At 41.2% G+C, this 13,582-nt stretch overlaps 1 protein-coding gene across 1 annotated transcript in view; it reads right to left on the reverse strand.

Annotated features, from left to right (window-relative positions):
* phyhipla (phytanoyl-CoA 2-hydroxylase interacting protein-like a) overlaps window positions 1-13,283 on the reverse strand; it is a 27,064-nt gene extending 13,781 nt beyond the window's left edge. Inside the window, exon 1 of the mRNA XM_017704950.2 lies at window positions 13,061-13,283. Coding sequence (XP_017560439.1) covers window positions 13,061-13,160 — 100 coding nt within the window. The 5' untranslated portion in view covers window positions 13,161-13,283. The remainder of the gene's footprint in view (window positions 1-13,060) is intronic.
* Window positions 13,284-13,582: the final 299 nt, after the last annotated feature.

Raw genomic sequence — 13,582 nt, forward strand, 5'->3', positions numbered from 1 at the left:
AAAGTACTGGAACTAAAGAATACATATACAAACAGATTAAAAAACGGTTAAAACCGTTAAACTATCGCTTTAATGCCTGGACCAGACTAGTCTTGTAAATGTAGCTCAGAAGCGCTATAGCACACCGTGGAAACTCCAGACAAAACTGCAGCCTCGTAACATCATATTCTGTAAAACGTAGTGTGATAACGCACCTGCTGTGAGGCTCACACTGTGAGTGTGTGTGTGTGTGTGGCAGTGGTGGTGGGATGTCCTGAAATGACTCGGACTTGCGGCGCATTGAGAAACATTTAAAAAGGCATCTTCGGCTTGCGCAACATTATCAACATTATCGGGGGAGGGGGGGCGTAAACAGGGATAAAAAGAGGAAGAAGGAGAGAGGGAAGGGGAGAGTTGATGAGAAAAAAAATGTGAGTGAGGAGAGACCACAAAGAAAAGAGTGGGAGGATAAAGAGAGAAAGAAAGAGAGAGAGAGAGAGAGCATGAGGGAGAGAGAGGTTATACACATGGACTCTTATTTCATTGCTAAAAGCTTCCGGTGGGACTGCAGTCAGTTCTGAGACTCTTCTACACAACATCAGTGCAATCAGAGAGCTAATAAAGGGACGTTTAGTCTGGTTTTCATCTCACACACACACACACACACACACCGTGTCATAACATTATGACCTCCTTGTTTCTACGCTCAGTCTATTTTATCAGCTCCACTTACTATATAGGTGCACGTTGTAGTTCTACAGTTACAGACTGTAGTCCGTCTGTTTCTCTGATACTTTGTTACCCCCCTTTTACCCTGTTCTTCAGTGGTTAAGAACCCTAATGGACCCCCATAGAGCAGGTACTATTAGGGTGGTGGATCATTCTCAGCACTGCAGTAACACTGACGTGGTGATGGTGTGTTAGTGTGTGTTGTGCTGGTCTGAGTGGAACAGACACAGCAGTGCTGCTGGAGTTTTTAAACACTGTGTACATTCACTGTCCACTCTTACTTTGTTGGTCCACCTTGCAGATGTAAAGTCAAAGACAGTAGCTCATGTGTGTCGGCATAGTTTATGTTGTGCATCCTCTAGTCCTTCATCACTGGTCACAGGACACTGTTGGCTGGATCTTTTTGGTCTGCGCTGATCCACTCAGACCAGCGCAACCCATACCTACACACCACCACCAGTGCTGAGAATGAATGGCGTTGTTGGAAATAGCCTGTATGGCGCCCTGTAGCAAGCAGAGAATGTTCCAAACCACTTACATATACTTCCTCCACATATCACTGGACCTTCTAAAGACCCTCTTCAGGCAAAGTGTCAGTCTGCACTGCTTTTTGAACAAGGCACAACAATCAGAACAGGGGTCATTTGCATATGTCAGTAACAAAAATAGCCTGTTTAATTCCAGTGGATAAAGATAGCTATCAGCACAAAGTGCCCCGGCCTTCCCCATCATTCACTACAGCAGTGCTATAAGCTGTAGACACCAAATACCCACACAGCGTCATTTCATCTCTGTTTGAAGAATGAGCTTAATGCACGGAGGAGACGCGCTAACGTGAGTCAAACCCTCCACACCATTCACAACCTCATACATCACTATCAGCAGGCACTCTACTACTGCACTGGGAGTGAATCCGGCACGGGTTTAACTTCATTACACAGATGTGGATCAGAGATCAGCTCCTCCTGGCCATAAACAAATATAACAGTATTCATCAACGCTGATTCACTCTGACACATGTGAAGGCCCGATCTGCTGGAGCTGTCATATTCAACTCACAAGCTTTATACCATCACAGTATGGGGTCGAATCGTCTGTAATGGCCGTTTTAGTCTTGTGCATTTAGGTCTTAATTTGTCTTTTTGTTATGTATTGAATTTAATCCTGAATTTAATTTTTCAAACTTTCTTCATAAAAATGGGGGGGAAAAAAAGTGAACAAAGTGGCTCAGAGTGGTTGTTGTGAAATGCTCCATTCTACCTGTTCACAGTGGTCTTGATAGGAACCAGACGTCCGCCTCATAAAGCTCCCCCACAGAAAGTTATTACACAACATAGTAATGAAAAACAGTTTTACACATGCTTTTGACGTCTTAGACATTGTTTTATGATAGTTTTGTGAACGTTTTTGTTTTGTTAATCTGTTTATTTCAATCCATTCTTGTTATTGGGATTTGTGCAAGGCATTGTAAGGCAAAATAGTTCCCAAAGAATTTTTTCCCCCAGATTTTACACTATTTTAACATCATTGTCATTGCATATAAACTCAGAAGAGACACGTGGGTTCACTGGTGGTTTTGCATAGTTCATAAAATGGCTATATTTGTGTCGTAGACATGGAGACCTCTGGTTCCTATCAACACCACTGTAAAGAAATAAGTCTGTAAGATTCTCTACAATGAACTATCTCATATCAGACCTCTCTGAATGACATTTTTTTGACATCTCAGTGATGGAATTGTGCAAAAAATGTACAAAAAAATTCCCCTTTCACTGCACACCACTTCATAAAAACTAGCCTTATGGCCAAAGACTTAGAACAGAATGTTGGTTAATGTTTTTCACACTGACAGTTGATTAGGAAGCTGTGGGAACTACTGTTAAAACGTTAGTGAATAAATTAATAAAGACTAAGAAAGATAAACAGGAATTTAACTGTTTACTGATAAACAGCAGTCTGACTGAAGCAGACTTAGCCAGCTAAGCTAGCAAAGCAAGCTAGCTCGTTTGGCATGCTATCGCTAGCTAGCGTGAACCTCAACACTTATTACAAATGTAGTTTTCACACCTGCTTCAAATGTATTTGCGAAATAGAGAAGTGTTCATTCAAATAAGCAAAGATTTTAGAACAAGATAAAATAATAAATAAAGAAAATAACCAACATTTTGATGGTTAGCATCATTGGTTAGCACTTGTAGCGTTAGCAACGTAGCTAACCTAGCTAGCTAGAAAAACTAGCTTAGTCATGTAGGTTCGCTAAACTGCCAACAGGGACATTAGCTACCTTTAAACATGGTACTATGGTACTATATTACAAAATAAAAAGTAGAATATTTAATAATCTAACATTTATCCTTACTTTGTGAGCTCAAGCTCCTCAGCAATACAGGTATAATTTGTACTATAGCCCACCTGCTAATTTATTTCACCCTTGACTTTGTGCTAGCTTGAGTCTTTTTATTTAAGTAGTTGTCTCTTATTCCTAATTTCTTATTTAAAAAATAACAGATACCTATAAGTTATTTTCTATTTATATTAAACAGTATAATATTAAATTAGCTGAGTTAAATGGATTATTTTCTTACTATTGATGTTCTTCGAAAACTTGCTTGAAAGCCAGCATCTTAGATCATAAACAACGTCTTAAAGGTGGATTTCACAGATGTTTCAAAATTTCTGCATAATTAACTCATTAAGATGTGAGCAAAGTCCTTTAGGCTGTTTTTATGTAAAATACTCCGTTGTGGAGAAACCGACTGAGTCAGTATTGTTCATAGTGCTGGTGATGGGAACCAAACATCTAGTGCTCTCCAAAAGCTCCCTCACTCACAGAGGTATTATATGAAATGGGTATGTTGCCTGGTGTTTTAAGAAGGCTTTAGCCTAAAACATATTATTTTTTAAAACAGTTCAAGGTGGTGAGACACATGAAGGGTGTTGTGAGCCAAAATAGTCCCAAAACAATACTAGCTACCTCAGATTTAAGTATTATGAACTTTACATATAAAAAAGACACGTGTAGGTTCGCTGGTGGTTTTGGATAGTCAATAAAATGGCTATATTTGCGTTGTAGACATGGTGAACCCTGGTTCCCATCACCACCACTGTAAAGAAATAAAGCATTAAACATCAAACCACTCTGAATGACAGTGATATAATTTTAAAACTGGTGGAATTCCACTGTGAGATGGTTCTCCAGCTTTAATTCGTTGCTGATTCAAACTCAAAATGTTTATGCTTTAGAGCTTTGAGGACAGCTGTCATATGTCTAGTGATAAAAGCTGATAAAGAGCCAGCACCAGATTTCTGTAACTTTACACATTCTCTCTCTCTCTCTCTCTCTCTCTCTCCTTAACAGGTGTTGGGTATTCAATCTAAGCCATGAGCTGTAATTATGATTAAATGCCATACTTTTATGCATTTTAATGACACTGTAACCACTGTGGTATCTAAACCAGCCCCATCGCTCCTGGTTGCCAGGAATTCTGCAGAGGGGATCCAACTGCAGCTTCCGCGCAGGTTCCCAGAAAAACCTGATTAAATGATTTACTGTGCACTTTAGGGCTAACGATCCATCTTTATGTATCTACTCTGAATGATGTGAGCTCAATTATGAGCCATTAGTCTTCGTCTGAGAACACATGGTGGTCCAACTTGGGACCATAGACTAGATCTTAGGCCAAACTTTAGAAGGATAGCTTATTAGAAGAAGTCATATCTAGAACTTAAAAGGTTTAGAAATACACCGATGCATTTATTTAAAGGTGGTGATTCAACTGCACTGAATTAGAGAATTAGCAACGCTAATTATGGTTGATAATATTTAAAAAATGCATTCTTTATTTGGCCAGAAAGTGAAGAAAGGTGAAAGTCACTCCAACACGGATTCTCAAACTGCCGCTAAGGCAGCATAACTGGAGCTCAACACGCTTAGAAAAGGATGCTAACTGCCAACTTCCGTTAGGTCAGCAATGCAACGTCTTGATACCAGAATTCTGACCACAAAACCGATACTGAGAGTCGTATGGGTACCAGAACAATACTATGGTCAAATATACAAGCAGGTAAGCACTGAATGTTTTTTGGAAAGGACACAGAAAAATATTGTTAAGATGTATTTAAGTCAAGCTCTGATGTGATTAACTGTTCTGTATTTTGCCTTAACACTCCTTATAACTTCAGCTTAAGTGGGTGGGGCCACTTAAAAAATGGGTCCCAGGATAAAAAATGAGTCACCTTGCATGCTTAAGGTGGTAGTAACTTCAGGCTCCTGCAGGTGTCATTGCACAAGAATGATCAGGCTATAAATACCTGACGGGATTCATAGATTGAGAAGAGGTGGTACAGTGCTGTGAATGGCTTGTTGAATGTGTGGAAAATGGGTTAATGATTGGCAAAAAGGAGTGATTTTTGGACTGCGTTCCACTGAAAATCCAGATTGTCTTTTATATACCCTTTTTAGACTGGACTAGGCCGGCTCTGTGCATTCGCCGAATGGTTTCTAATCGTATTTCCACTGCAAAGACTAGGACTTCTAATATATACTTGGTTAGTAATAAAAGAAAAATGTGGCAGCGGCTACAGCCCAGCCTCTGTGTGCTTCTACCACAGATCAGACTGCACCTTTAAAACACTGAGCTTTTGTTCTCCCCAGACAGACGTGCCAAAACCACAGCCTCGCTCATTCCTCATTTTACTCGCTCCATTAGCTGGTGGAAGCAGCTAACCTGCCTCAGCTGCACAACAAAAACACTAGCATATAAAAGTGATGAGAGAACACATGGTGAGAAAAGGAGAGGCAGTGTGCAGCTGGTGTGATGACTGATTAATTGGCTCTAACCTGAGGACCACAGACACCTTCCTCTCAAAAGAAAAAGGAAGAGAAAAAACCTGCTGAGTCATTGTGCTAGCATTAGCATAACTTTAGCAACAGATGGGCCCAAAAACGCAGCCGCACAACCTTCCCTTAACAAAGCTCAGAAAACAGAGAATCTCAGTTACACTAGCACATAAGTCCCACGCTGGCCTTCAGTGACCCAGACATACGTTATGAGGAAGCCTGAGTTTTACTGTTCTCATCGATTGATTTGACTTTTTCTCTAAGAGTGTTACAGCGTTACAGTGAGGGATGGACGGTAATGAAAAAGTCAGTGATTAACCTGGCGAGTTTTCAGTACTATCACAATATGGTTTTTGGCATTGCCATAGTATTGAATATTGTTGAAATATATTGTACTAGAAAGTATCGATTTTCAGTATTATCACTGTGTTGTTCTAAACATTACTACTGTATTCTTAAAATATACAGCACTGTTTTCAATTTCATACCATTATTAAAATATTTTGAAATTATTGCAGCACTTTGTTCAGTATTTTCACAGTATTGTTTTTGTTATTATTGTGGTATTTCTAAATTACATTGTAACATACAGTATAGGTTTTCAGTATTATTGCATTATTGCTTTTGATATTGTCACTGTATTCCTGTAGATAATATTGCAGTATTCTTAAAATATACAGAAACATACATCAGTATTTAAAATTTCATAACATTGTTAAAATATTTTGAAATTGTTATTGAAATTATTGCAGTATTGTTTTTAGGTATTAATGTATATTAATATATTAAATATATATGTTACATATATTACATACATTTCAATATCACAGTATTAGTATAGTATTGTTTTTTAGTTAATATTTTTGCAGTACCTTTAAAATATTTTCATATATGGACTGTGGGAGGAAACCCATGCAAACACAGGGAGAACATGCAAACCCCACACAGAACGGACCCTGGTCGCCCGGCTGGGGAATCAAACCGAGGCCCTTCTTGCTGTGAGGCAACAATACTAATATTGAACCTCTAATATCAAACAAAATTTAAATAAATATGAAATTAACACCAGCACTAGCGCTCTCTACTGTTCAGATTATAGCAACACACTGAAAAATGATAGTTCTTCAAGTGTTCTTTGGTAAAGAAAATGCTTCTATATAAAACTATACACTTTCAAAGAACCCTTTCCATGTTTAAAGGGTTCCTTGCATTGTGAAAGTGTTCTATATAGCACCAAAAAGGGTTCACCTATTTTATCAAGCCTGGCATCATAACAGAACCCTTTTGGGACTATGTAGAACCCTTTTCAAAAAGGTTCTATATACTGAACCATCTACAGCACATTCTCCATTAATCTGAAAAACGCTTTCACAATGCAAAGAACCCTTTAATCATGCTAAGGGTTTTTTGATTGTTCATGGTTCTATACAGAACCCTTGAAGAACCATTATTTTTAAGTGTGTATGTAAACCTTTGTCGTCCTGGTTTGTGCTTTGCAGGGAGGTTGTCAGTGTTTTACTTCCACCATCACTCATAACATAGACAGTAATCTTTCACGGATACGGGAATGTAAAATTATGATTAAGTCATAATTATACTCACTGAAACCAATAACAGGTCTATCTGACATTCAGCTCTGATTTTTCCTCTCATAGCATTCCAGCAAAGTGGAAGCTTTTTTTGTTGTTAAAAGCAGAAAGTGATGCCGTTCATGGCTTGGAGGAATGAATCTGAGTGTTTTCTCCATCTTCCTTTTTTCTGCTTCACTGCTCAGGCATGTCGGCGGGGGGGGGTGACAGGGCTGCCGAGCACTTTGGGATTAAGAAGCTTTCTCAAGGACACAGCAGCAGCGGTAAGACCCAGGACTGCAGGAGCAGACTGACGATACCAAGCCATTGCTCCTGACCATGATTTCAACCCTCCAGGTCCAGGCTGGATTGCACCACTACCCTCAGACTGACTGCAGGCTTCTGAGTGTGGATTGGCTGTGGAAGCTTCATTATCCTGGAGTGTTTAGGCAGGATTCATATCTTATAGTAGCTGAGTAAAGCTGGAAGCGCATCAATATTCTGTATGTATCTGTGGTACCTGTTGATTTCAGGCTATTCTGATTTCAGAATAGTGTCAACTGGTGATTATTATGACGTTCCCTCAAGAGGATTCAGAATCCTGCCAAACATGCGGATAGTGTTTCCCCAGAATATCTGTCGTCTGTTGGGTCTTCAGGCTGAATGGCTGGTTCATGAATCCTCTGATTGTATCCAACCTGTAGCTGGTCATCCTTGTCCTCCTTTGGCTTCAACTGTTCCAGGCATAATAGCCTTTTCCAATTAATTCTCAGAATTTTTAGTTTGGTTTAGTGAGAGCTGAGGCTTGATTTGGTTGAGCATTAATTTGATTGGTGATATCATCACGACTATTAGTCAAATTTGGGTTTTTTTTTAAAAAGGATTCAGGTGTTGACACCAGTGTGAAGTGAATAAACTGTTATCCTGTTTTACTTCTGCTCTGTAATCTCATTTTTTACCCCATTTTCTCCCCAATTCCCACCCAATAGCTGGGTCTCCCCCACAAAAGGCTAGCATTTGTTTCCTCTGAGACACCTGAAGCTTCACTGCTAATACAACATCACTAGTCACCTCAACACGCTTGGAGGAGAACACTAACCGCCAATTCTGTATTGACACAATAATGCAGTGGGTCCACCAGACCATGGAGTAACAACATCAACACCACACAAGGCATATATTTTGGACTAAATGTATGTATTGAATCCATTCATGGTGGAGGGTTACATGCAGGGTGTTTTACTATCATCGACACTCTATATAAAAACTCTATATATATGTGTTGTAGTCATGGCGACCCCTGGTTCCCATCACCACCACTGTACAGAAATCTGAACATTTCACACCAAACCACTCTGAATCACTCTGTTTACATTAAAACTCCCGCAGCCTTTCTCTTCAGATAAACAGTGTTACTGAACCTTGTGTAGAGCCTGACAGATGCGTTCTCCAGCAAGTAGCACTAAATGTACCAAAACAAATGCTGTGAATGTCTCACATAATGCAAATAAAAGTGACCCTGATAGACACGCGTGGACAGGATCTCCAGAGCTGAGATAAAAATACCACTCAGAGCAGTGCAGACTGACGCGTGCCTACGCTCGGCTATTTTCAGGAGGATGAACGCTTTCCTCAACGAAAAAGAGAATGAAAAGGGGGCGGGGCAAATGTGTGGGTGTGTCAGTACTGCGCTGATGGTTGGAATCACTTGATTATTACTTGTATATTAGCAATGTTTGTCTATTTGAAAGGTATTTTTATATGGTTTATTCAACATTTCAAGCATTTGGGAAGCAATTACAGAGAAACAATATGCTGCAATGATCTGCTTACATTGTTTTTCACCAAGTTAACTACATTGAGATATGATGACGTACGATGAGGTATAATCCTGGATATGAATTTTATACGAACATGGGCCCAAAGTTCTGGTTTGTTGGCTGATGTATACAAATAAAGAAGGTCTATTCCTAAAATCTTTCAAGCATAAGATTTTTAAAAGAATAAGAATCAAATAAGAATCAAATAAGTCATTTACAGTATAAAATATGTAAGTTCTGTCTGGGGGGGGTGACCTTGTGGTACACATCCTCCCAGGCCAACTATAGAACTTAATTTTGAGTATTTTATTAGAATCTATTTCTGAATAATAATGATTTTCTTATGAGTTCATTTTTGATATTGCTTCGATCTGCAGCTCTGTTAATCATTCTGTATTTTTACAGCTTCCTACTAATTATTTCACCAAAATATCGATAACAAACTTACAACAGTGTTGTAGGGTCTCTTTTCAAGCCTCCCATATAGGCCTAGTGGTTTTTCACTCTTTCATTTCTGTCTGTTCTCTCCACACTGATAGCAGGGTGTGTATATATCCCAGCAGCTCTTCTGGTGTTTCTCCTGATTTCGCCCAGTTTCCCAGGTCTCAGTATTATAATGTGTTCTTGGGCTCATTCCAGTGTGTAAAAAAGTGCACACTGACTTCACTTCACTCTGTGGCTCCATGATCAGGAGATCAGTCTGTGTTAAAATGTGGAGGGTTGAGTTTTAACATGCTTCATCATCAGCTGAGTCATCAGGTCTACAGGACTTTTTTCTCCCAGTCATGAATAATTTAACACTCTTTTGTCCTCAGAGGGTCATGATGCTGTAAGGTGGGTGATGATGCTCTGCCCACCATCCGTCCATCCGTCCATCCAATCTATCTATCTATCTATCTATCTATCTATCTATCTATCTATCTATCTATCTATCTGTCTGTCTGTCTGTCTGTCTGTCTGTCTGTCTGTCTGTCTATCTATCTATCTATCTATCTATCTATCTATCTATCTATCTATCTGTCTGTCTGTCTGTCTGTCTGTCTGTCTGTCTGTCTGTCTGTCTGTCTGTCTGTCCATCCATCTTTCTATATGTCTATCTATCTGTCCATCTATCTTTCTACCTGTCTGTCTGTCTGTCTACATATCTCCGTCTGTCCATCCATCTGTCTGTCTGTCTGTCTGTCTGTCCATCCATCTTTCTATCTATCTGTCCATCCATCTTTCTACCTGTCTGTCTGTCTGTCTACATATCTATCCATCTATCTATCTATCTATCTATCTATCTATCTATCTATCTATCTATCTATCTATCTATCCTTCTATCTGTCTGTCTGTCCATCCATCCTTCTATCTATCTATCTATCTATCTATCTATCTATCTATCTATCTATCTATCTATCTATCTATCTATCTATCTATCTATCTATCTATCTATTGTCTCTCTCTGTCTGTCTGAGCGTTTACCTGCTTTAACGCTCTGCTTTTCTTTTTTAAGCCCTTCATCAGATTAAAATGGGTTTTCAAGCACAGAATTTACTGAAATGCTCACTGCTGGGAATCCAGGAGCAGAACGAGGAAACACTGCACTACTGTAACACTAAGGAACGGCCTACGCCTCAGCTTTCAGGGGAGGCTGAGAAATAAACGCTAAGTCACTGCCTTATTGCAGAGAATGCGATGGCGGTGGGGCTGATTGACACGCATTCCTGCACCACAAACAGTCCAATTGAGCTTCCAGAACAGCATCTGTTTCTACACTGGAATGCATTTCAGCACTACAGACGCCATGAACTCCACTTCTATATTAGTGTTAACTTCTATAGCTAGACATTTCAGCACCAGGGACAGGTCTAATTCAACATCACGGATAGACGTATTTCTGATCCACTGAGTCTATTTCTACACTAGACTGCATATTAGTACCACATTTCTCTACTAACAGCAGTCCTTTTCTACACTTCTACTTGAGCCTCGAGAAAAGTGCTCATTTCTGTAGATAGATAAGCACATAGACAGACAGACAGACAGACAGAGGCAGTAGATAGACAGCTAGATAAATTTCCACAGCACCATAAAAATGCACTTGCTCTACAGTATATTTCTATCATATAGCGTCCATTTCAGCACCATGGACCAGAGTCCGTTTCTAGTTTATACAACTTGAACAACTTGTGGACTTCCAGTTGAGGCGGATATTCTATTTCTATTCTAAAGTCTATTTCAGCACCATGAACAGAACCAGTTCCCACGCTATAATCTATCACTACAAATGTCTGATATAGCACCATGGCCAGCACCAAGTGGGTTCTGTCCATGGTGCTGAGACGGGCTGTAGCTTTCTCTACCCTGGTCCAGGAGGCCCACTGTCCTGCACACTGATTTACCCACACCTTCCAATTCAGTAAAGGGTTGTTAATGGGCTGATTAGCTGGATCAGGTGTGTTGGGGCAGGAAAAAACACTAAAAGGTGCAGGGCAGTGGGCCTCCAGGACTGACATGGAGTACATTCGTGCACATTTGGTCATCTACAGCATTAGTATAGAGCACCACTTGTACATGAATGTCCTCTATGCCATCACCATGGGCCAGGCGTCGGCTACATATGGCTCCTTTGCAGTAAAATAAAGCTCTGCTATTCATTCTAACACAGTTTTAGGAATAAATGGTCTTAAACGCTGGAGTTCATGTAGAACTGCTCATTTATCCTTGAATTCTGAAGATCAGCGCAGATTGCTGGTCACCATAGCAACGCAATCCACTTAGCTAGTCGCTAATGAAACGGCAATGAGAAAGATTTTAGACGATCATTGATAATTAGGAGACGAATGGACTTCCTTGCATTTATAATCGCTCAACATAGTGTTGCCAAACACTAAAAACTCAGCTTTTCATTCTCCTGCTTGTTTGAATTGCCCAGTTCCACCTTAAATGGCGCAGCAGTTACATTCTCAGGCACCATTTAAGGTGGAACAGGAAAATTTGAACGATGAGCTGGTGAATGAGAAGTGACTTGAGCCTCATAAAGTCAAACATGGAGAGACATTTTACGAGAAACTGTTCTACTTTTGAGGAGAAGTTTCCTGCTGGAGATGCGAGAAAAGCGGCTATAGCTGAGTTAAAGCTTAAAGCAGAGCAAAGTAAGTTTGTGTTTTCATTGATATTATATTTTTTTAGCCTTTACTGGCACATCAGCACATACTGAGACACATTTACAGCCAAGATGGTAAAATGGACATAAAATGTTGAGGCTCTCAAAGTGGTTTGATTTTTGTTGAAAGCACAAAACGGCTCTTCATAATATTTGGGTTGCTGACCCCTGCCCTGGGCAGTGCCGGGACCAGTTCTGTCCATGGTGCTGAAATGGGCTGTAGCATTAAGCACGTTAATGGTGTACAGCACAGTTTCCACCCCAGCACATTTCAGTGCCTTCCTCTTATAACACACCCACCTCATCTCATAGAGGGCTTGGTAATGAGGAGATTAGCTTGATCAGGTGTGTTGGAAACGGGGGGAAGACTAAATTGTGCAGAGCAGGGGGTCCTTCAGGACCAGGACCACCAATGACAGAGCATCAAAATGTACACCAAGCCTGTTCCTGGAGATTTACCTTGCTCCCCTCCTGATGGACCCCACCTCGTTACTGTCAGAGGTCTTTAATTAGCTGAATTAGAAGTGCATCCTGCAGGAATGTAAACCCCCAGGAGGAGACCGCTGGTATGCTGCTGAAATGGACAGCTGTCCTTGGTGCTGGAGGGGTGAAAGCACGCGCTCTGGAAAATGCAACGCCCAGCTCGCGCTGCATCCCGTGTACACTGGCATGCTTGGCTGTGTCACATTTCAAACCCAGCAGCCCGAAAACGCAACGCCTGTGGCCGAGATTATGATGATGACGATGAAGAGTATAATGAAGATGATGACTCGGCATGGTTTCCCGCGAAGAGCTCGTGCGAATAAAGCACCATAAACTGTACTGTCGCGCGCATATGAGTATAAAGAGAGGTGAGTGCTGCTGGGACTGAATGTCGACTGTAAAGCAACAGAACTGCAAACAAATGTAGCGTCACCGGTTTTAGCCGGTAAATGGCGCGGAGCCGCGCGAGCGCGCGCGCTCTCTCTCCTCTTACCGTCTCTCTCGCACAGCTGGAGCGACTCCAGGCTCACGTTCTTCACGAGGCCCTCGCGCGGGCTCGCCGGGACGCCGCGGCCGAGACCCGGACCCTCCATGTCTGTCCGGCTCGTGCGGTGTCAAAGAGGGGCTTTTTTTCCGCTTTTTTGGCGCGAGCTGGAGAGGGAAAGAGAGGCGCGAGCGGTCCTCACCCTTCTTGGAGTCTCTCTCTCTCTCTCTCGCTGCGTCACTGACTCGTCACCAGCGCGAGCTCCGCCCCCAGCGGTCTGTATTCTGACCGACAGCGTTAAAAACTGAAAACCTTAAAACACAAGCTCACGCGTGTGGCCTCTCTGTCTGTCTGTCTGTCTGTCTGTCTGTCTCTCTCTCTCTCTCTCTCCTCCTTCTATTCTCCCATTTTCTTTCTTTCACTTTCTCCTTCTTCAGTCTCTTCCTTTCCTGCTCTATTTTCCTTTCTCTCCTTCTCTTCACTTTCTTTTTCTCTCTCCCCTGCTTTCGCTTTCTTTCCTTCCACCACCCC

Source organism: Pygocentrus nattereri, chromosome 10 (genome assembly GCF_015220715.1).
Source record: "Pygocentrus nattereri isolate fPygNat1 chromosome 10, fPygNat1.pri, whole genome shotgun sequence".
Classification (NCBI taxonomy): domain Eukaryota; kingdom Metazoa; phylum Chordata; class Actinopteri; order Characiformes; family Serrasalmidae; genus Pygocentrus; species Pygocentrus nattereri.